At 43.6% G+C, this 22,736-nt stretch overlaps 1 protein-coding gene across 1 annotated transcript; it reads right to left on the bottom strand.

Annotated features, from left to right (window-relative positions):
- Positions 1–19,265: 19,265 nt before the first annotated feature.
- LOC147988006 (NAC domain-containing protein 105-like) lies at positions 19,266–22,435 on the bottom strand. Its single transcript, XM_087545588.1, has 4 exons — positions 22,239–22,435; positions 20,458–20,674; positions 20,044–20,357; positions 19,266–19,952 (listed from the first exon to the last, which is right to left on the bottom strand). Exons 2-4 carry the CDS (start codon positions 20,633–20,635, stop codon positions 19,470–19,472), a joined length of 975 nt encoding a protein of 324 aa, XP_087401714.1. The 5' UTR covers positions 20,636–20,674; positions 22,239–22,435; the 3' UTR covers positions 19,266–19,469.
- Positions 22,436–22,736: the final 301 nt, after the last annotated feature.

The raw sequence follows: 22,736 nt of genomic DNA, 5'->3' as shown, positions 1-22,736 counted from the left end.
TCGATTCCCCCTCCATCTCGATCTCGATCCCACCCGCGCCTCCTCTCCCCTCTTCATTTTTAAAATAATAATAATAAAAAAGTGTACACTACAATTGTTGTTAAACAACAATTATTACTGTTTTTATAAAAAAATATTACTGTTTCATATTCCTATTCATTTTCTAAAAAATTATTACATGAACAAATTTTTTTTTACTTATGGCACACCTCTGGCCGGTGCGCCATTGCTATATATAAAAAAAGATTACTAATGGCGCACCTCTGCCTGGTGCGCCATTGCTATGTAAAAAAAAGATTACTACTGGCGCATCTCTGCCTGGTGCGTCATTGCTATATAAAAAAAAGATTACTAATGGCGCACCAACTGCAGGTGCGCCATTAGTAAGATTCCCCCTAGCTAATTCCCTCCCTCTCGCAAGATCCCCTTCATCCCTCTCCCTCGCCCCCCTAGCTAATTCCCCCCGCTGCCCCGACCCATGCCGCCGCCGACGACCCCCCGCACCCTCCCCCGCTCCACCGCCGCCGACGACCCACCGCACCCTCCCCCACTCCACCGCCGCCGACGACCCCCCGCACCCTCCCCCGCTCCACCGCCGCCGCCGACCCCCCGCACCCTCCCCCGCTCCACCGTCACAAATGAATGCAACTAAAAATCCAAAAAAACAAATTTGTTTATATTTTCAAATAACAAATTTTATGATATTTTCAAATAATAAATTTGATTATATTTTTTCGATTCATAAATATTTTCAAATAACAAATTTGATGATATTTTTAAAAAAATATTACTGTTTTTATAAAAAATTATTACTGTTTCATATTCATTTTCATATTCATATTCATATTAATTTTCTATTAAATTATTAGATGCAACAAAATAATAATAAAAAAATCTTACTTATGGCGCACGGTTGGCTGGTGCGCCATTGCTATCTAAAAAAAGAATACTAATGGCGCACCGTCTCGGGGGTGCGCCATTGCTATAAAAAAACATACTAATGGCGCACCGCCAGGGGGTGCGCCATTAGTAATCTTCCCCCCTAGTCGCCCGATCCCTTCGTCCCTCCCGCTCGCCAGATTCACTCCCCCCTCGCCAGATTCATACCCCCCTAGTCGCCTGACGACCCCCGCGCCCCGCCTCGTCGTCTCGGTCCTCGCCGCCGACGGCCTGCCCCGCTCCTTCCCTCCACTCCTCAATCGCCCTCTCGGTCCTCGCCGCTGACGGCCTGCCCCGCTCCTTCCCTCAACCCCGAGCGCCGCCGCCGCGCGTCACCGCGGCCACCGACCGCCCCGTCCTCCGTCGTCGTGCCTAGGAGCTGCGCCAGGAGCAACACCATCATCACCTTCATCGCCTACGTCCACGGATTGGAGCCGGGTCATCAAGGATCGAGCGCATCGACCTCTTCTTCCTCATCACCGACCACTACTTCTCGGCGTCGATTCGCGCTGCCTCGACCACCCTCGGCCTCGCCGTCTCCTTCCCTAGCTCCGCGGTGAGCGTCTCCATCGATTCCCCTGTTTTTCTCCTTGTTTAGTCACCGTTTGTGCATGCGGGCTCGTGCTCACCGCGCCGGCCGCCCCTCGCTGTAGATTCTCTGATGTCCTTACCTGAAACTGAATATAAAGTCAGTTTAAAAGTTAGTCTCCTGATCTGAATATAAACTTTATCTGAAACTGAAAATGAAACAGATGCAGTCATAAAAATTCAGTTAAAAATTCAATTTTAGAGCTTGGCTCCTGATCGAAATATAAAGTGTACGGCAAGCTTATATTGCAAGAAAGTTTAAAATTCAATCTATGCATGACATGTTATAGTCCGAGGAAAAGTTCACTGAAATTGTTGTAGTTTAAAAAACAGTTAACTGAAACTGTTGTAGTCTGAAACTGTCAGGAGTTGGTAATTATCGGACTAAGTAAGTTACTTGTTACTACAAGTCTACAAGACTTTGTTTCCAGCGATGGTCATAAGCTTTCGTGTTGACGTCATTGCGGTCTTTGTGATTCGTCACAGGGTTCTATCTTATGTTAATTCACCTATGTGATCTGGGGTTCTTGATATATAGCAATGAAGATGGAAATTTAGCATCCTGCTTGCTAATACTTATTACTGCCCTTCTGCAGATCCATTATTAGTTAGTACTGTTATAGAGTATCCGAGGGTGCTAGCCTTCAACTGTACTGATTTTTATGGTGAGAAGATAACTTTTTCAACTAGTTTGTTTACTCTATTTTTGGGACAAAGGCAGACATGCGCTCTACTGATTTCATTAAGAGAAAGGGTAGCACGCTCAATATTTGTAGAAAATTCTTTCTCTTGCTGCTTTCTGGGTTTCAGAATCTTGTGGACACATATCAACATGATTCGTTTTAAGTTTGATTCAAGACATAAATGACATTAATGTTTAGCTCACAGTATCTAAAGTGTTAGGAATTCTGTGTTGTTTCTAAAAGCTCTACAATATCCACATTTTATGATATTTGTACATCCACAAGACTTAGCCTGAAATCTGTGTTGTTTCTGAATATTCGTAGTGAATATTCGTAGTGAATAGTGAAGCGCAAGAATTGGAGACAGTATGTTCTCCATTCTCCATAATGGAGAGTCAGGGTCTATATTGTTTTATACTATTTTAGCTTAAATAGGGTATTTAGGTCCTGCCTAATACTGATGATCATGTGCTAAGAACAATTAAGTAGGGTTGGTTCGATGACTATCAAGATGATGATCGTATGACTTGTTATGAATAACGAGTAGAAGTTGTATGATGATGATTAGTAGGACTTGTTAGGATTAGTATTACTTCCAACAAACTCGATACTCGCGGTCTCGAGACTTGTAATGTTTTATCTTTGTTCGGTCTATTGAATTCGGAGATTAATATGATGAATTGTATTCGGAGACTAATCATCTATTGTATTCGATGAATCTGCTGTTGCTGTGTGCTACTGTCTATATTCTGTCAAATAATATATTTTGTAACATGTGCAAAAATCAGAAAAGTAAAAAAAAACTAATATTCATACTAATGGCGCATCAAGACAGAGTGCGCCATTAGTATGCCAAGTATACTAATGGCGCATCTATCCGCAGTGCGCCATTAGTGTGCCAAAGCACATGGTTAAATATGGCTCATGGGAGGCACACTAATGGCGCATGGTGTTATATACTAATGGCGCACTGGATGGTGCGCCATTAGTATACCAGATACTAATGGCGCACCAGTGGTGTGCCATTAGTAAAAATTACTAGTGGCGTGCTACTAATGGCGCACCAGTGATGCACCAGTAGTAGGCAAAACTGGTGCACCATTAGTAGGCCTTTTCCTAGTAGTGAGCCGGTCGCCACCACTCTTTCTGCCGTCCCACCTCGCAGGTCTGTTCCTTCCTTCCCCTTCTTCCACCGCATGCTTCTGCCTCATCAGCCCTTCTGGCTGCTTTAGCTCCATGGCCAATCCCTGTTGGAGATGTGGACTTCTTCATATGCGCTATCTATAGCTGGCATTGATTGAGGCTCAATCTGAGATGCAACTTTTTTTGCAGCAATCTAAGATGCTACTGTCGCTACTGATTGTTGCCTGCTTTGGGCCTTTTTAGACCTCCCAAGAATTTATCCTCTTATCTGATTATATAGTGGTGAGATACAAAGATGGAACAGGGTGCAGCACAAGGAAAGTGGATGAGTATGGATGCGCCCCTTACCTCATGAAAAGTGGACCTCAAGATGTATTCTAGCCACTAAAACCTTCACTGGTTAGTGTTCGGTCCTATGTTATTTCCTTGCATTTGGACTTTACAGATACAGTTTTAGATATACAATGTTCTCTTGCATTAGTAGTATAATTTATGGACTGCACAGACCGACTAATTTCTCAGTGGACGATACACCTTCAAGTTGATGTAAGCACAAGATTAAGTTAATTTATACCACATTTCTGTCAGAAAAAATCAAGTAGAATTGATTGCCACCAGAATTGCTTGGTTCATTTGTGTAACTGAGGTAGTTCTTTTGGTCACTATAAATGAAAAATCACAGAATTAGCATGTGAATTAATCTAGTAATCAATCTCCTTACATGAACACTAGATTAACATCTTCTACGAGCTCATGTTTGAGAGAAAAAAACGTCTAGAAGCTCATCACATTTCCAGTCTGACATGTAAATGGGTTACAACACGCTTTGTAGTTGTCTGTTTCATCAGAAGTTATGGTTAATGTTAATTGTTTTTTGTTCTGCACATTAGTGTCTCCTATGTTTGGTAATAAGCACATCTTATATCATCCGCTCCACTCCGCGGCGGTGGCAAGCACAATAGTGAGTGGAGGTTGAGGGGAGATTGGGTGGCACATGGCAGTGCCTGCCGACCGGGAGAGTGCGCGGGAGGAAGAAGTAATAGAGGAAGAAGAAGAATAGTGTCGCTTGCACGTTTGCCGTCGGACGGTGACTGAACGTCCTAGAATTTTTTCCAGACCCATGTTAAATAGGTGCTCCCTTTTATTTTATTTTCTTCTATTGGGAGATGGACCTTGTACACTTGGAAATTACAAAAGATGTTTTTATCTCAAAAAAGGGAGATGCTTTTTAACACGAGATCTTGTGATAGCCAGTGCAAACCATCTGTGTTGATGTTTTTCACCCATCCTTCTTCTAGACAGACTTGTGCATGAACTTGTTAGGATTGTTTTGGATTTTTCTCTCAATCTGCAATGATTCTGTTGTTGTTTCAATCTAATCTACCAATCATGTTCCTCGTCTTATTTTGATCCTTCAGTCGCAAAGATCCTAAAATGAAATATGCAGATAGATAGATAGATAGAAACTAACTGTGCAGCTTTGCGGCCACGTTTGACATTGTGAAGGAAACAGAGCTTTACTATTAATTGTTGAACGAGGCCACGAGCAATGCAGCCTCTACCATTACATGTTCGCCTGCGATTTTCAAACTGATGAATTTGGAGTAGAGACACTATTGATGTACACATACCAATCACCAGGTATTACAGATTTCCAACCAGCTGTATATGCAATTGAACATTCTTTCTGGTATCTGAAACTTCATGAACTCTGAACAAATGAGTTAGATTGTAGTCACATTTTTTGGAAAGAGGCCATCCCATTGTAGATCATGGAAAAAAATTTATGAGCTAACAATTGATGATATTCATTAACCTGTTTCACTCTAAGTAAGAAGATAATGCAAATAAAAAGATACTCAAGCCTGCATAGAGTCCATTGATATGGAAAAAACATTGTGGTTGTAATACTCAGTTACTCACCTAACAGAGTTTGATCTTGCTCACAGTTATTCCAGCTTTCCGTTGCTTTCCTCGTTTGATCTATGCACGTAGATAAAGGAGTTAGAAGGAGGAATTGAACACATGAAGAGAGAGAGGGGGGTAATAGAGAGGAATCTTCTGCAATCCACGGGGCAGAGCACAATGCGACTTCCTCTGCTCGCTGCAAACCCGTCTGCATCGTCCGTAGAGCAGAGCACAACTAGCAGCTCTGTAGCGACGCAACACTTCTGCTACCCATCCAAAGAGTAAACCCTTCTTCATCCTCGCCACATGTAGTGCAGGTCAGCGTCGCACCCCTTACTATTTTCCCTAGAGATCCAACATCTTCTGTTTTGAGAAATACTACAGTTTTTGAGATTACCATAGTTTTATTTACAATGAGGTGTTTGGTTTCCCTTAAAATTGTGGTTTTAATACTACAGTATTTGGTAAATCATGGTTTTACCTCTATATTAAAAAAAGAGCCCTGGGCCTCTTTTTAAAAAACAGAGCAGCCGAAAAGAACGGGCATGGCACCCTGTTATCCTCTCCCCCTCTATTCTCAGCAGCTCGCCTCGCTCTCCAAGAAAACTCGCCTTGCTCCCACGCCCTGCCCCCCTGACCGAGTGTCCTTTTTGATAACCACAAGCCTTGAGCATGGCTGTTCAGTGGAGTTGAGTTTATGCAAGCTTCGGCTGTTATGCATGCGGATGGTAAGGACTGGCCAGCTGGCTAGCTAGCTAGAAAAATGTGCTGCTCTATAGCCGTGTGCATGGATGTTCTTTGGCCAGTCGCTACATGCAACGGCTAGCTCCGCTAGAAAAACAGACATTTCGCAGCTAGTACAACTAATTTTACAATGCTGTGTCAAACGGCTTCTATGTATTAATACTTTAAAATACTCTGATATGTCAATACCACGGTATTCATGCCTACTAGCTAAATTACTATAGTTTTTTGATACTTTGGTTTTTGCAATACTTTACTGTCAAACACAGGCTAAGTTGTTTCTTCATTTGTACCATCTTATCTGTTCAAGTTGGCATCACACTGGAAGATCTTCCGGTCAACACGTAGTTGTACAAGTCAACTAGGATGTCTACATGGTGATTCTTATGTTCAGTGACAACACGATCAAGTGGGGTGAGGCTTGTCTGTGGTCTTTCAAGCAGTACAAGTTTGATGACTCTTCTGCTGGAGACACGTGGCCCTGTTTGAATAATGCAGCTTCACATGATGGCGGCGAGTCTGGTATTCAGAACATCTCATGAATATGGCAATGCCATTCAACAAACGGCTGAGCAGAAATATACAAAAGTGTGAACCTGCCATTGTTTCCTAGACATAGTTGTAGCCGTAAGTCAAGCTCATACTGTTAGTGTAGCTTAGTTTGAAGACATAACATCTTATTATCTGATGTAAATTATGTTTACCAACGTGGCTGGTTGTTACTGAACACATCTATGGATGTTGAGATCTTGAATTTTTAGTCTTAATGTGTTTGAGGTCTGCAATTGAACCTTGAGTGAAATGATGTATGATGCCTGGGCATATTGTGATTGGATTCTAAATCGGGGATATGTTGCCCAGAACAGCCAGATTGTTTTTGAAACAAAACAGGATGGCATATTATCTGCCAGGCCAACCTATTTGTGCTGGCAGTTAAACTGCCGGCAAATAGATGGGCTAGGGCAGAAAATCTGCCGGGAGAAGTTTATCTGCCAGGACAAGTAATCCCTGGCAGCCGTTCTCGTGGCGGTTCTATCTGCCGGAAGAACCATTGTCCTGGCAGTTTATCTGCCCTTTAAAGAGCTTTCTCATGGCAGTTTTTCTGTCCTTACATCAGTGTTGTGGTGTAGTGAAGGATAGCTAGAGATCTAGAGATTCATCATGGCAGCTAGCTGCACTCGTGCAACACTGCAATGAGAGGTGGTCACCCACCGACACTTGACAGCAAGCAGAAGAAAGCAGAGCACACGTTCAAACGGCTTGCTATTTATATTGTAATCTAGCCCTAGCAGTCTATATAGCCCACATCAAATCTGTCCATCTATTTTCTGAGGACAAAGTACAATTGTAATCTAGGCTGATTGCAAGCACTTGATGGCATGGATTTATGCGCGCAGTGTGGTCTAGCTTGTAATGTAAAGTGGGAATGGAAGAAGATAGAAGAGAAAAGAGGAATGAAAAGGACCTGCAGTGGATGCTGCCTATAGCTGTGCTGTGAGAGTGAAGGTTTTAGGGGCATGAATGCAAAGCCAGCATGTTTCTTTGAGTGCACTTCAGGATTAGTCTCCCCTCTACACATCCACCACCACCTCTCTCCCTGTAGTTTCCATCATTTTTCTGCGCCGGCCTACTGGTACTGGACACCTACCTACACAACGGTTAGAGACACAAAATTGGGTCTCTGGTCAATTTTGTGGTGGACTAGACGACTGTACTACAGGTTTCTACGTACGGGTCTCGCAGAGACGAATTTCAGGCTCGGCTCAACTGCATCGATGTATATAATTAAGTACCAGCAGAGGAATATGGTTTCGGAAGTACATCGATCCATCGAGCAGGACAATGGTTGCACAGACGAATTTCAACCACAATTCAAACTCAACACGGAGTACGTACCAGCATAAGTCTATGAGGAGTACCAGCAGGAATATGGTGGTCACTTTAGCATGCAAGTGCATATTGTCCCCTTCTCTACCGGTATAGTAGCATATGCTAGCTATACATGGAAGTACGTACTGGCTAGCTGCTGGTACCACACCACACTGCACTAAAAGTAGCCAGGCTCATCGAGACTCATGAATAGCTAGCGTCGTGTACAGAACTCGCTGTTTGTCCTCGACCAAACAAAATAATGGCATGCAAAGTACATAGGACTAGGAGTATATACAAATAAAACCATATTAATCATAGTGTGGGGACTCACCAAACCGTGGAGAAGATGAAGAAGAAGATGCAACTAAGCAGCTGGGAAACGATCGAGGTAGCTGCAGAGGATCACCAGACGGTAGTTCTTGTGAGGCGCTCAATTGCAATTGCAGTACTAGTAAGTAAGAATGAGGTTGGTAGCCAGGGAAGCCTGATTGGAGCCCTATTTATATAACCCAGAAAGCACGCATATCCCTGGCTGATCACATCCACTAGTCGATTTTTTGCACTGACAGTAACAGGTTAGTGAGAGAGGGCAGGTCGGAGCCGGGATAATCGATCTCTTCTAGTGAAAAGCCCTGGATTGCGCGTGGGGGTGGATACACGGCTAGCCAAGGGTGGTGGTGGCTGTCGATTTGGTCGGCTAAGAAGAAGAAGGAGAAGAGTCATGGTCTTTAAGTTAGCTAATTAGCGACCACCCCCACTCACAAATCCATGCAGTAGCATATTTCGGTTGTCTGTCGCTCTGCATCAGTCATCAGTCCCTTTCAGCTGATCAAGTAGCTAGCTAGCTTTACGGCCGCCGTTATATTGGTGTGCAAGAATGACTTACTATCTTCCTGCTGCTTGCAACACACGTTAGCCTAGGCCTATCTCAAGCTCACATTGATCTTGGTGCAGATACAATGAGGAAATGAGGATATACACATATTGATTCCTTGTGGAAAATCGGAGGGACTTACTGTTGGGCCTGCCACCGGCGAGCGAATCATCCTCGGGCAGTGTGCAGCCAATCATTGCATTTACATCCTTGTCCCACTATCTTTTCTTTTTAGAGGTCATGTCCCGCTGTCTTTATTCAGCACTAGAAATACTATGTATGCGCTGTACTATACCGTATACATGATGGTAGAAGTTGTGAGTTGTCGCTGTCTGGCTTGGTGAATGCAATGCTTCTACTCAATCTCGGATTTACTTGTGACGATTGTGCACATCATGGCATATGCATCCCCCTGGCCGCCCATTTCGTTCTATTGATCAGAACATGTCACTGCATGCTTTGTATCTTATGCATAGATTAGACGGATCCATACAACATATGTTGCAAATTACGTATTCCAGTGACTTGAAAAAGTTCCAGCCTATCTGATTAGTTAATCAATGGGCACCACTAGAAGAGAGTAGTATTTGATGAATAAATTAACAAAGGTTTTGCAGTTTGTCAGGTAACTGAAGTTGCGATTTCATTCAGTCGATTTTCCACGTAGCACTGGGCCCGAAGACGGTGAAAACGGGGCGAGTGCAGCAAGGCGCAGGGACGCCGGCGAGGCCCAGGATGGGAATGACCCATAGCCTGGGATGTCGCAACAGTGGCACCCAAGTGGGAGGGAGTCATGTTAGGAGTAAGCACATTGTGTTAGGAGTCTGGTTGTAACCGAACTGTTGAAGTATAAAACAGTTTCGGAAGTATCGTGTGTGTCTAGGAATCGATCAGATAAAGAGATAGGAGAGTTTAAACCTGCTTATCAGGGTCACGTCATGTTGGGCAAGTACGTGTGCCATGTTGGACGTGAATTCATTGTAAACCCCTATATAAAGCAAAGAATAGGAAGGAGAGCGATTGAGCCATCGTTGAATATCTTCTTCTGTAGTTTTTCCTCTTGCGAGTTCTTGTGCAGGTCGTCTACATATAGCAGGAAGCTAATTGATTTGCTCTAACTAGTCATAGGTGATGTGAGGCGTCCCCGGCCGTGGATGGCGGCAGCAGGCGTCCTAGCTGGCGGTGGATCAGTCAAAGGAGGAAGATTTTTGCGGGATGAAGAAGAAACACGTCAGCCATTGGATTTGAAATTGACATGATTTTTTTTCTCATGCACTTCACCAATTGGCGGTCTCAATTGAAAAATGCTGCAAAGTATACTTCTCGGAAAAAGCGAAACAAAATAAACAAATCGCTTAGATTAATTAATTAGGGCTAATAGAAATCCAAAGATGGCAGACAAGGGTGCAAAGTGTACGTACCACTGAAAGCTGTGTGTATGTTTCTCCACAGTGTTGCTTCCATCCTACATATGAATTGAGCAGAGCAACACTGGATTCGTGGAGCTAGCTAGACATACTGATATATAAAAAGAGACATGTTACACGTAAATATTAATTGAGCAGAGCAACACTGGATTCGTGGAAGATTGATGGTGATAGCTGCGGGTGGGCATGCACGGTCCAGATCACGTACATATGAATACGTACGCAGACAATAGCTAGCTCCACGTACAGTGTCACTCAGAAGATTAATTTTGGTCGAGCAGAGTGTACGGACGCACAGTAACTCCACACATGTCAGGATAAGTGTGTACGCGTATACGTTTCCACAGGTTGATGTAGATCAAGAAAAAGACTGAAAAAAGCTTTGAGCCAAACCTAGCGCAGAATGGTGGTATAGGATGTGGACACGAGTCTGGTAGTATCGTTTTTCTGTTTTAATTTCAGTCCAGGACTAACAGATTCAACACGGAGCGTGTACGTGGTGATGACACGGTACAGCCTGTCCTTCGCTCCATGGCTATCCTCTTCGGGGTGGATGGATCCTTCGATTGAATAAGACTAATATAATTGTTTTGTAAACGAATTACTGAGAGAACAACCAAAATTTCTTTTATTAATGAGAAATCAATCAAGAATTCAACATTGAATCACCAAGGCACGGACAAGATATTCAGGCCATCACTGAGAGTGAGTGAGAAAACTAGAGAAAAACTTGTCTGGTTCTGTATATACTAGATGTAACCCCACAAGTTGGTGCATGGCATCTGCAATTTACCGTTCTGCAGGCTCCATATTAGCATCGTACAAGCGCCGCATGGTAAAGCGTCCTATGCACAACATATTCATTCATAGATATCTTCTGTGTCACTCTCTAAGGAAACGATGGAGGCTAAATAATTGATTTAAAGCGACGATGGCAATTGGCACGCAAGTCCTTACCGGGCATTCCGGGAACAGTCTAGATTGGCGAGAGGAGGGGAGACATACTTCATCTCCTTCTTCTCCTTCGCCTCCATTGTGGTGCACCCATCACTGCCAAGCAAGATAAGAAATCTACTGCCGGGTTTCATCGGTTTGCTGCAATGCATACGCGTGCACTGATCAATGCGAGTCACCCTCGCATCCTAATTTATTCTTGCCCGGCTTCTAATTTGTTCTGGTCTTCTCTTTGTCTAGAGAAGGAAAGAACGAATCGTAGCTGCTACTTGGAGGACGTTGCTGTTTTTGTTGCACCAGACGTTACTTCATCGCGAGACGCGAGAGCGACAATGGACGGCAAGGGCACCACATATGTCCGACTAGCTTGGTCACTAGTCAAAGATGAATCCAGCAGAACTTCTTTCTGTCTTTCTGTCTTTTTCTGATCTTGGAAGATCTCCGTCCGCCATTGTTGCACAGTTGATAATCCTGGCTTCGAGCTTCCACGACAAAACGCACGTCTGAGAACGTATTCTATTGATCATCTGCCTTTATTTGCTGCTTTTTGTCCTAGATCCATCATTCTCCTTTAGTTGCAAGAAGACTAGTCTCACATTGATGACTGGCCGGACAACAGAGGGGTCCAATCAAACTTCATTTCTTTTCTTTTTGTGCTTGATCGTCTGCCTTTTGGGGCATCGTCTCCTCTTCTTTTTGTTTGCACGCTTGCTTGCGTTTTTCTTTTGCAGTGTACTACATCCGTCCTGTTTTATTGGCCCCCTCCGTATTTTATGTCAAAATTTTATCATATATTTAGTTAACAAAATATTAATGCATGTCATCAAATATTATAGCGTTGGATTCTTATTTGAACATGATTTTTAACGATATTATTTTTTCTATGGAGAACTAATATTTTAGTCTAGTATTATGTATACTACTCCTGCGAAAGAGTGGTTGGTGCGATTTTGTAGCGATCCTCCAACGATTACGTAAATGACAAGACTACTGCCCCTCTGCATAATAAAATGTCCGTACCACTGCACCAGACGACGTGAGACCAGCATTTGCGTTCATGCATGCATGCATGATGCATGCTGCTTCACAACGCACAACGTGTGCGTTGAAGAAATGCACGTTCCGCGCCTCTTGCCAGTACGGTATATTGTAGTGGTACGAGTGTCTGATTACTCTCATTGATCAGTTTGGTAGCATTGTAGTACTGCCGCACATACAGATCCGTGTATATACTACCGAATGGAGGTGTCATTTAAATTTTTAATTCACTGGAGAAGTGTGAATTAAGGATGAAAGAGACAACTTTTAATCCAATCCAAGCTACACAAAGTGTAAATGGCTAAGCTAATCTATACCTTACAAATTTTGCTCTCAAGGACCAAGTCATCCCTAGCTAGCTAGTAGTATTGTTTTTGTCATCCATGTCTCCACCCTCTTCTCTTGTTTGATTTCTTGCTCCGCCCCAGTTAGTAACTCGGTAGTACTATACTATTGTCATGACAAAATATAAATGTAGATGTCCGAACTACCGCCAATGTCCCTCCGAGTCTGGGGCCAGTTTACCGAAAATTAGACATGCGGGCAGCGGGTTGGTCTGCAGACATTTGGACCCAGTTAAATGGCTAAAACGGTCCAAACACCTTGGTCGGACATATACAATCCCTTTGAGGGTCCACTTGGAAGATGAACAATGCACGTTCAGCTTTCCATTCATAAAACAGACACTTCTGAATGCTTCACGAAGATCTTTATGATAGTATATACCAAGCTCAATTCTTCTAGAAGATTTGCATGACGACGAGTTTAACTCAGACAAATCATGTGACATGGTAGCATTTTCTTTGGGTTGGTTACCTTTTGCATGCAAGATCGTGACCAGACTACTGCCCGTGTGCAGAATAAAATATTTGTGCCACTTTCCGTCAAAATAAATAAATATCGGTCCCACTTTCCCTAAAACTACCAGTAATATTTGTGCCACTTCACCAACCTGCCTGCATGCGTGCAGCATCACGCCAAAAATTAATGCAGCATTCACGTACTGAATCGACGGGCCATCTACAGATTAATTCGCTGGAAAAATGGGAAATAGGAACGTAAGTGACAAGAAGACACCCCACCCAATATTCTGATCTAGGAGTATACACGAAGTCGAACGAGCGAGAATTTCAACATGAAACGCGTGCTGGTGGTCACCGAAGATCGATCGCTTTATAACAGTGCGTGGTCTCCTTTTCTTTTCATGTCCCTAGCTAGCTATCTTTTTCCGCTAGTGGACGGATGCGTGAGTTGATTGTTGTCCTGTCCTGTACGCGTGAGTACGATATAGGATGATAAACAGTCGGGAGGGTGCAAGGGGATTTAAGCGAAGATCACATTTCTACTCTTAGTGTTTTCTTTTCGGAAAATAGAGTACTAAAGATATAGGATTCTACGCACCGAATTTTTTGAATGGAGGACGAGTTCCATAGAGGCCAAATTTTGAAGAAAAAAAAATCAAACTTTTACGTTTCCGTAAATTCTGAAAAACACTATACATTACATCCTTACATACGTGTATATTTTTCCAGTTTTTTTAACTAAAAAGTTTGATTTTTTTTTTAAAAATTCAGCCTCAATGGAGCTCTGTCACCAAAACACCCTACCCTCTACTCACTCCCTCCATCCTGTTGTACTCAGTTACTTTTATTGTTTAGTAACCTTTTTGATAAGTGCCCAACAATATAATTTTTATTTTTGTGCCATATCACTTTCATTGTAGTTAAAGATGATGTGAATTAGCGCGTCTGGTATAGTATTCGGGGTACAAGGCTGTGGTCCATCTATCCATCAATCGGCGTGACATAGTTGCACGTTGATTAATAATTGAGTCCTCGCTTGTTTATTTATAGTAGTACAGTGCATGCACCCATCGCTACCAAGGAGGTTAATTAAGATAGTTGTACGAGTTGAAGAAGGGATGATGCCATGACAACACATGCTTCTCTCACTCGCTCGAGGAAGATCAAGCTAATTAAGCTATACTATCTAGGATCTTTTTTGTTTGTCTCTGAATTAGCAATGATATATGTGCACGCTTACACATGCACTCGTCAATGCCAGTCACTCTTCCTTCAGTAATTAGCATCTTCGTCCATGGACGGATCTTGCCTTTTCTTCTTCTTCTTCTTCTTCTTCATCTTCTTCTTCTTCTTTCTTTCTTCTTCTTCTTCTTCTTCTTCTTCTTCTTCTTTCCTACATGAATGTATCCTTTTCAAAACACCAGGAATGTAGTGGGGGTAAATGTTGATGACGCCTACGAACCTAGCTCGAAAGCAGGACCTCCATTTGTATCACATGTGATTTCATTCTCGACCGGCAACTTGTGTTACCGTCGTTTCGCTTGTTTCCTAGACTGGGTCCCTCTTAGGTTTCTACGACAACCAAAATGCGCGTAGAGTAGCTAGCCTATTTACCTATCACCGCATGTTGCTTTCTGTCCTCTCCTTTAATTTGCATGACTTGGACTGATGACTAGTAGAACTGAAGATGCGTACAAATTGTGTTATTCTTTCTCTCGTCGTCCGCTTCTCTTTTCCTTTCTGGAAGCAAATAAGCTGCTTCAAAAGTTAATAGATACATGGTCGGTGCTCAGACCAAACGAAACCGGCCAATTACCTAATGCTGATGGTTGTCTCTAACTTTCTAGTCAGGAGTCGGCTTTGTGCGAATCTATCCGACTCTACTTTGGGTCTCGTAATCTAGTAGGAGTATATATATTGCATTGAGTATTGTGTGTTCTGCCTTTCCGTTCCTGCAAACTGACTGGCAGAACGTACTAGTATATAATATCTGTAACCAATTCAAAGTAAGCTTCTGGAAGATCTCCATTCAGATAGATGACAGAGATATAATTTGATTCACACAACGTCGCAAACTTTCTCTCATTTCAGTTCAGTTTGGTCAAAAGAATCCTATATATCAATATATGGTACCTACGTACGCACCAGACAGTATGCATCATACAATTATAAAATTCGTTCATGCATGCTGATGTTGCAAATGTGATAAATATCTTGTCGTTGTCTGTTAGTGCTAAAAAAAGTAGACAGAAAGGCTCTTCCCCTTCTTATTATTGACCTGATCGATGATCCATCTTGACCAGGTAGTATATATATTTGGTAATTCAAAAGCTAGAAGCTGTATGCATGGGCAATGGCGGAGCTACAAGAAATTAAGCTGGGTGGGCAAAAGAAAATTGATCATAAACCATACAATCAAGTAGGCATTAGTTAGTAAAATTTCACATTGTTACAGCGGTACAGCCCAAGACTGGAAGCTAGTATCGAGTTGGTGTGAAGTAAAATTTAGAGAAAGAACGGAAATTTCTTGTGCACTGGCAGACTGGTTCTGCGGTCATGTTGCCTGGGTCGCTTGTTGGTGCCACCTCCTCGCAGCGCCGCTCCTCTCCTCTCAACTCTCTCTCTCTCTCTCTCTCTCTCTCTCTCTCTCTCAAGAACACACACATAGTGAGAAGACTCAACACACACACACGCACACGTACACCAAGGAGAAGACACAATAGCTTTGCCAAGAGGTCAGCTCCTTGGTTCACTCGAGAGACTACATCTTTTGCACGGCCCTCACGGCCTTGTTATCTTTACTCAAAGCAATACATATAAAAAGGAGGTTGGCACACCTGCCATGCAAAACTCAGGCCACTACTTGACCATTACCCCAACTACATGCACGAAGTAACTAACCCCAATAATCTATGCATGCACTAACCAGCCTTGTCCTATTCCTGGAATCACTCCAACAGCCACACCACTAGGCCATATCTAAAACTAACTCCATATCTATGCATGCATGAAGCTAGTAACTATTTGTTTGTCATCAGCTTCAGGTCTGGTCCGCCCGCTTCACACGGCACTCGGCATTTCGCATCTCCACTGCCTTGCACGACAGTAGCATCTCACCATGCACGCTCTTCGGCCGACGACTTATCGTCTACGTATGTATCACACAAACATCTTGCCGGTGTACAGCTGACTATATGACTATACCTAGCTACATGCAAAACAAGAATACAAATGCAGATACATATGACAAGATTAGTTCTAACATTGCTTGTCGCCGGCAGCCGCCTGGGGAATTTGCTGCGCCACCGCCGCATGGGGACCTCTCCTCCTCCGCCACCTGACTAGCTTAGCACAGTATGCATAGGGCCGGGGCTCGACCCGATTCGGAAAAACAACAGAATAAATTGTAACGAGCGTATATATTCAAGTCTGTCCACTCTCTGCTCAATGCCCATCAACATGGAGCAAGCGTACGTACGTAGCACATACACTATTTGATAGCATCACAGTACTGCCTTATGTACCTACCTACTGAATGGACATGTCATCTACCTATTTAACGGAAATTATGGACGAACGGACAGGAACATTCTTCTCTTCTCCTGTGACTTTTTTTCGCACCACCAGAAAGTAGGATGCTTGGGCGGGTTTGATTCTTAGGGGTTGTTTGGATCGCAGCCAATAGCAGCCCTAGCCATTTTTGTGGTCGTTGACTCACTCAATGGCTCACGTTTGGTTGGAAGCCGATTTTTCTGATCTAGGCCAAATTTCGGTCGCGCGTTTTGTTCTTGGGCCAAGTCATTGGCGAGCCGGGGGCTGCAAAAAATTGGCTAGCCCCGATTTGGTAATGCTGGCATGGGCGCCACCCAAAATGCCCCTTTGAGAATACAATGAGAAGATCATTATTTCTCCTAGTTGCTAGACCTACAAACGGGCTACGAATAGCTACATGACTTTCCATCCCTAACCAATAAATCCCCCGTAATTCAACTGGGTGGGCCCCTTTCCTTCATTTCATCCAATCAAAAGATACCACTTAATCCATTACATAGGTCATGTAAGATCCCTTACGTAGGCGTACTATTACTCCGATCCCTTCGGCACTATGGCTTGATACTCAAGGCAGTGCTTAGCGCCTGCATGCAAGGAATTCAGCTAGCCCTGTAGTGGAGCGTGCAACCGATTGTAGTGGAATCAAACTGCCATGAGCTCGTTAACATGGTGTATTCTAGCACGCATGACTGCTCAGCACATGCCATCTTGTGAGAGAGGTGAAACAATTGATGCTATCTGAGGAGCTGATCTCCACCGTGAAGACCCCCTCCCCCCTGCCAGAACCAAGCGAGACACCCCCCTGCTAGAACCAAGCGAGCCATCTGATGGCAACGTACAGCCACATGGAACAACGTACAATGATATGGATAGGATCATGTCCAAATGTGTTGACGAGCCCCTTATTAAGGGATTTTAATGCTGAACTCTCTTAAGTAATAAGTGAGTTTTGATTGTAGGGGTTTGATTCCAACTGATGGATTGGTGGCACGTTCCTCTGTGGTCATCACTGGCTTTGGTGGGTCTCTGCCATCAGTAACGATGAGAGCGTTGGTGTCTATTGGACTTTGTTAGTTGTGGTTGGCCAACTCTAACTTATAATCCATAGGAATTTGGGCTTTCTAGACCAATTCTGACAAAAGTGCTGGAATTTAATTGGTGGCTTGGGTTGATTTAACCCAAGTCTTAATGTGACATAATGTGTGTCTGTATTGTGAACATTGGTACTTCATTTCCTAAGTCTATATTTGCATTTGACTTGTTCCATGTATATGGGTTGTCTCAACCCATGTCTTGACATACTTTCGTGATTGGAAATTCACTTTGGCACATGGGAGCATATGCTCCTACCATCGAAAACTATATTTCAAAATATCAAATATTTTCGAACACAAATTTGACGCGCACATCTCAACATTTTATGTGTGCACGCCAAGTTTTGTGAAAAACCGGCATTTTATACGCCTTGTGTTAAAAAGACAAAAAAAAATGTCTCATGAAAAGCCTTCTTAACACTAAATTTTGTCTTCTTTGCATGTGACACAAATTTTGTCGGTTTTCCAGGAAACGAGTTTGTATGCACATAGAATGTCGAGATGTACGTGAGAATCATTTTGTCAGAATTTTGTGATATTTTAAAATATGTTTAAAACACATTTTAATATCCAGGAGCATATGGTCCCATGTGCCAAAACGCAACTCTCCTTTCGTGATGCTTTATTTTCGCGACATGCTACTTTGTGACCATGTTCATGCCATTCTACTTTCTTTTTAATTACGTACAGGTCTTGCAAGTATGAAAGTGGTCATTGAGAATTCCAATTATAATATGAAAGTGGTCTTGCAAGTATGAAAGTGTTCATTGGGAATTCCAATTCCAATTCTAATGAGTTTTGTGTGGGCGATTACGTCGATTCTAGTCACGTGGGTGATTCCTAGTTACTAGGTCACTCGGTCAACTAGCTCGTTTCGGGTTGTGTCTTTTAATAGGAATGGCGGGGCTGGCATCTCTTTTATTCATGCGTTATCCACTGCCATGTTATGGCCGGCCTTCAAGCCATTTGTTTGTACTTAGCTACTTGCTCTTGTATAAGAGACGTGTTATGAATTCTCATGTCACCATTTAGAGTTTGTGTTGTGATATTCAATTTGTTTAAGGATGTCATGTGTAGTGTGTGTATGACATGAAGCACATGGTGCGTGTTCTTGAAGTCGGGCTTCGCTGGTATTTGCATGGAAATGTTGTTGAGCAATGCAGTGCATTGTAGAATCTCGAGTATGATTACTATCATTATCAGAAGCACACCCAATTGTGCTTGGTCCACAAGGCAGCAGACTTGCTCATGGAAATGTTTCTACACCTATTCTCGAAAATCAATCTCTCGGATAAAAGAGTCTTGGGGTGTCGGTGAATGCTTCAGTGGGGCTATATCCGTCATTTGATTGGTGGTTTTAACCTAGGCCAGGGTGCTGTGATAAGGTCATACGGTTTAAGTTCGTATGCATATGGAGCGGTGGTCACTAACTTCGATTCATTGCATCCCATTAGTGCTTGATTTAAATCGCAAGCTCTTTCACTATGTATCGATAAGTTTCAGCTAATTTCGCTGGCCACTAATCTGTTCCCTTCATTCTATTTTTGTGCTTTTAGTTGAGTTTTTTAAGTTCACTTTTCTTTTGGTTTTTTATTTGTTTCAATTTTCTTTCGTGTTTTGAATTTTAAAAATATTCATAGATATAAAAAAATATTCATGAATGTTACTCTCACCTCCATCATATTTACATGACCAACAAATCAAGGGGTAAGAAGCAAATCTACATGGAAGGTGTTGATTGACATGCTACCTGAATCCGGGAGGAACTACTCAGCAGCTAGAGATCAAAGCGATGCTCTGTACGTTTAAGGGGTTTAAAGTTACATGCGTTAACCATTCTGCGAATTATGTCACTCATAAATTAGCGATGATTGGTGTAGGGGAAGCTGAAGGTTTGAGGCAGCACTGGCTGCGGAGGAGTCGGGGAGCAGCGACGTTGAAAACAAGATGTCCAGGAAGTTCCAGTCGATGCCTGTCGCTGCTAGTTTGGGCTGGACTACGTCGTATCCGGCTTCACTACAACCAGCATAGGCGGTCGCTGGCGGCGGGCTCTGGATGAGCTGTGGGATGTTGTTGAAGATGCCCTTCTTGCACTCCAGCGTGTCCTCGGAGGAGTACTGGGCACTCTGGCCGGGGAAGCAAAGGCCGCCAGCTCCGGCAGTGGAAGCAGCGCTATGCAGGTAATGGAGGTTACCGCCTTGGCCGTGTAGGCAGGGCCGCGCATCGTAGTAGCCCCCGAGGCCCAGAGCAGTGGCATATGCTGGGAATGTGTAGGATTGCCTCTGGTTCGGGGTTGGCTTCTGGAACGCCCTGCACACCACCCAACCTTCCTCCTACGTCATCACCATCATCATCAATGTCAATCAAATTCTCTAAAGAAAAGAGCAACTAATCAAGAAGAAGGTTTGTTGATGAATTACTCACCTGGGTGGGGCCGTGCTCGCTGGTTTGGAGACGGTACTCGTGAATTATCCAGTCGGTTTTCCTACCATTGGGGGCGCGGCCCCTGTAAAAGACGAGCGTCTTCCTCATGCCAATGACGCTGCGGCTCCTCGATGACGTCACCGGCTTGTCCCTGCCGGTGGCCTTCCAGAAGCCGGCCGCCGTGGCGCGGTTGGTGCGCATGCCGCTTGGATACTTGCGGTCCTTGAAGCTGAAGAAGTACCACTCCGACGATGACTGCTCGTCCGCGGCCACTTGACGCGTTCCCCGTCCTCCCCTGCCGCCGCCACACTTCTCTGCACCATCCACCATTGTTAACACCCAACTTGCATCAACTGAATACCATGTGCAAACTAGGAAATGAACTATACCAAAATTCAGACGAATTTGTAGTACCTTGGAGGTCCCATGGCTCGGTCCGGTAGAGATCGACCTCCTGGATGATTCCGAGATCAATATTCTGGGCGGCCACCTTCCTGGCCAGATAGTACCCCACCAGCTCCTCCTCTGTGGGGTGGAACCTGAACCCTGGGGGAACACAAGACTCCTCCTGGTGCTGGTCCATGGCTAGCATCTACCTTGCCGCCCGATAGCTAGCTCGATCTCTTATGAACTGAAATCAAGCACACAGCCCTTTCAAATTACTACCACTAGTACATGCATGTATGGAGGCCACAGCTGATCTGCACAGAGGAGGAAAATAGCGCTAGCTCGTCCACTGAGCAATCAATCATGTATATATGATGCGTGTTGACCAAACAAGAAGGCTAAGTGCATTCATGCAACACTGAAATGAGAGGTGGACACAGAGACACTTGACATAAACTGCTATTTATACTGTATAATCTAGCTCTAGCAGCCTATATAGCCCACACCAAACACGAAAATGCATAGGAGCTCTCGAGTGCTACACCCTCCTATATTAAAAAACAATTTCATAATTCAAAAAAGTCAAAAAAATCCTGGAACTTTTTATGGAATCAAACATGACCAAGTATTGCACTCATATAAAAAGATTAAACTTCCCTCAAAATATGAAAAGATTAAACAGGGGATGACTTTTATTGTATCTGGGGTCAAAGATTTACCAAAAAAGGCTAGATACAAGTACTATTCAAGCTATATTGTCATCATAAATTTGTTTTTTCTTTTCTGAAGTCAACGGGAATCATTCCTTGGCCAAACTTTTTATACAAGTACAATACCTAGTCATATTTGATTCAAAAACTTTTCTGGGATTTTTAATTTTTTTTGAATTACAAAATTATTTTTGAATATAGGGGGTGGAGCACTCCGAGTGCTCCTAATCCGCTTCCACACCAAACCTGTCTATCTATCTACTATAAGTGCAGTGCAATCATGTCCTGGATCCATTTTTTGAGGACAAAGTATAATTGTAATCTAGGCTGATTGCAAGAACATGATGGCATGGAAGGTAGCATGGTCTAGCTTGTAATGTAAACTGGGAATGGAAGAAGATAGAAGAGAAAAGAGGAATGAAAAGGACTTGCAGTGCATGCTGCCCTATAGCTGTGAGAGTGTAGGGCATGAATGCAAAAGCCACCATCTTCCTTTGAGCGCACTTCAGGATTAGTCTCTCTTCCCCCCCCCCCCCCCCCCTCTTCTCTCTCTCTGTGTAGATCATCCAACACCTCTCTCCATGTGTTTTCCATCATTTTTCTGCCGGCCTACTGCTACTGGACGCATACCTACACTACGGTTAGAGAGACAAGATCGGGTCTGCGGTCAATTTTGTGGTGGACTAGAGGTATATGTGCATGTACAGTCTTGCACGTGTTGCATGGACGAATTTCAAGCTCAACTCAACATGATTGATGTAGTCTGACGACCAGCAGGTGAGTCGAGCAGGATTATTGTTGAAGAGACGAATTTCAACCATAATTCAAACTCAAAGCAAGATAGGTACTATGATGAGTAGTACCAGCAGGAATATGGTGCATGAATTAATTGGTCACTTTTTCATGAGAGTACTAGTAGCTAGCTGGTGGTACCACACTTCTCTAAAAATAGCCAGGCACATCGATCAGCTATGACTCATGACTAGCTAGCTTGTTCATGCAGAACCCGCTGGCCCGTCGACCAAACAAATTAATTAACTAACAACAGTGCATATAGACAAATAGAACCATATCATGTTCATAGGGGTGGGGACTCACCAAATTAGCCGATCGAGTAGAGGATGTAAGCTGGCTTGAAAAGAGCTGGCTGGCTGCTTGGGTTGTTGGAGGAGAGGGGTGCTGTTGTTTCTCTGATGCTTTAGAGAGTGAGATGAGGCGCTCGAGCAATTGCGATTGCAGTAGTCGTAAGTAAGAATGAGGTTGGTAGCTTGGTAAGCTTGATTGGGGTCTTATTTATATAACCCCAAAAGCACCCGGTTGGAAGCACGCACATCCTTGATCACATCCACCAGGCGATTTTTTGCAGTGAAAGTGACATGTTAGAGAGAGGGCAGGCCGGGGCCGAGCTAATCGATCTCTTTTGCAAGTGAGTGAAAAGCCCTGGACTGCGCTTGGGGTTGGCTCCTGGCTAGCTAGAGAAGGCAGGGGGGTGGTGGTGGTAGTTGATTTGGTCGGTTAAGAAGGAGGACTAATTAGCAGTGACCACCCCCACACAAATCCATGGAGTAGCATATTTCGGTTGTGTATCTACATCAG

Source organism: Triticum urartu, chromosome 2A (assembly GCF_056163025.1).
Source record: "Triticum urartu cultivar PI428250 chromosome 2A, HENAU_Tu73, whole genome shotgun sequence".
NCBI lineage: Eukaryota > Viridiplantae > Streptophyta > Magnoliopsida > Poales > Poaceae > Triticum > Triticum urartu.
This window is presented reverse-complemented; position numbering and strand designations above follow the sequence as displayed.

Bases quoted from the DNA above. Each gene is read 5' to 3' on its own strand.
- LOC147988006 (XM_087545588.1), bottom strand. From the start codon at position 20,635: ATGCTAGCCATGGACCAGCACCAGGAGGAGTCTTGTGTTCCCCCAGGG. The intron at 20,358-20,457 runs GTACTACAAATT...TGGATGGTGCAG, and splicing joins CGAGCCATGGGACCTCCAAG to AGAAGTGTGGCGGCGGCAGG. The intron at 19,953-20,043 runs GTGAGTAATTCA...GTGATGACGTAG, and splicing joins GCGAGCACGGCCCCACCCAG to GAGGAAGGTTGGGTGGTGTG.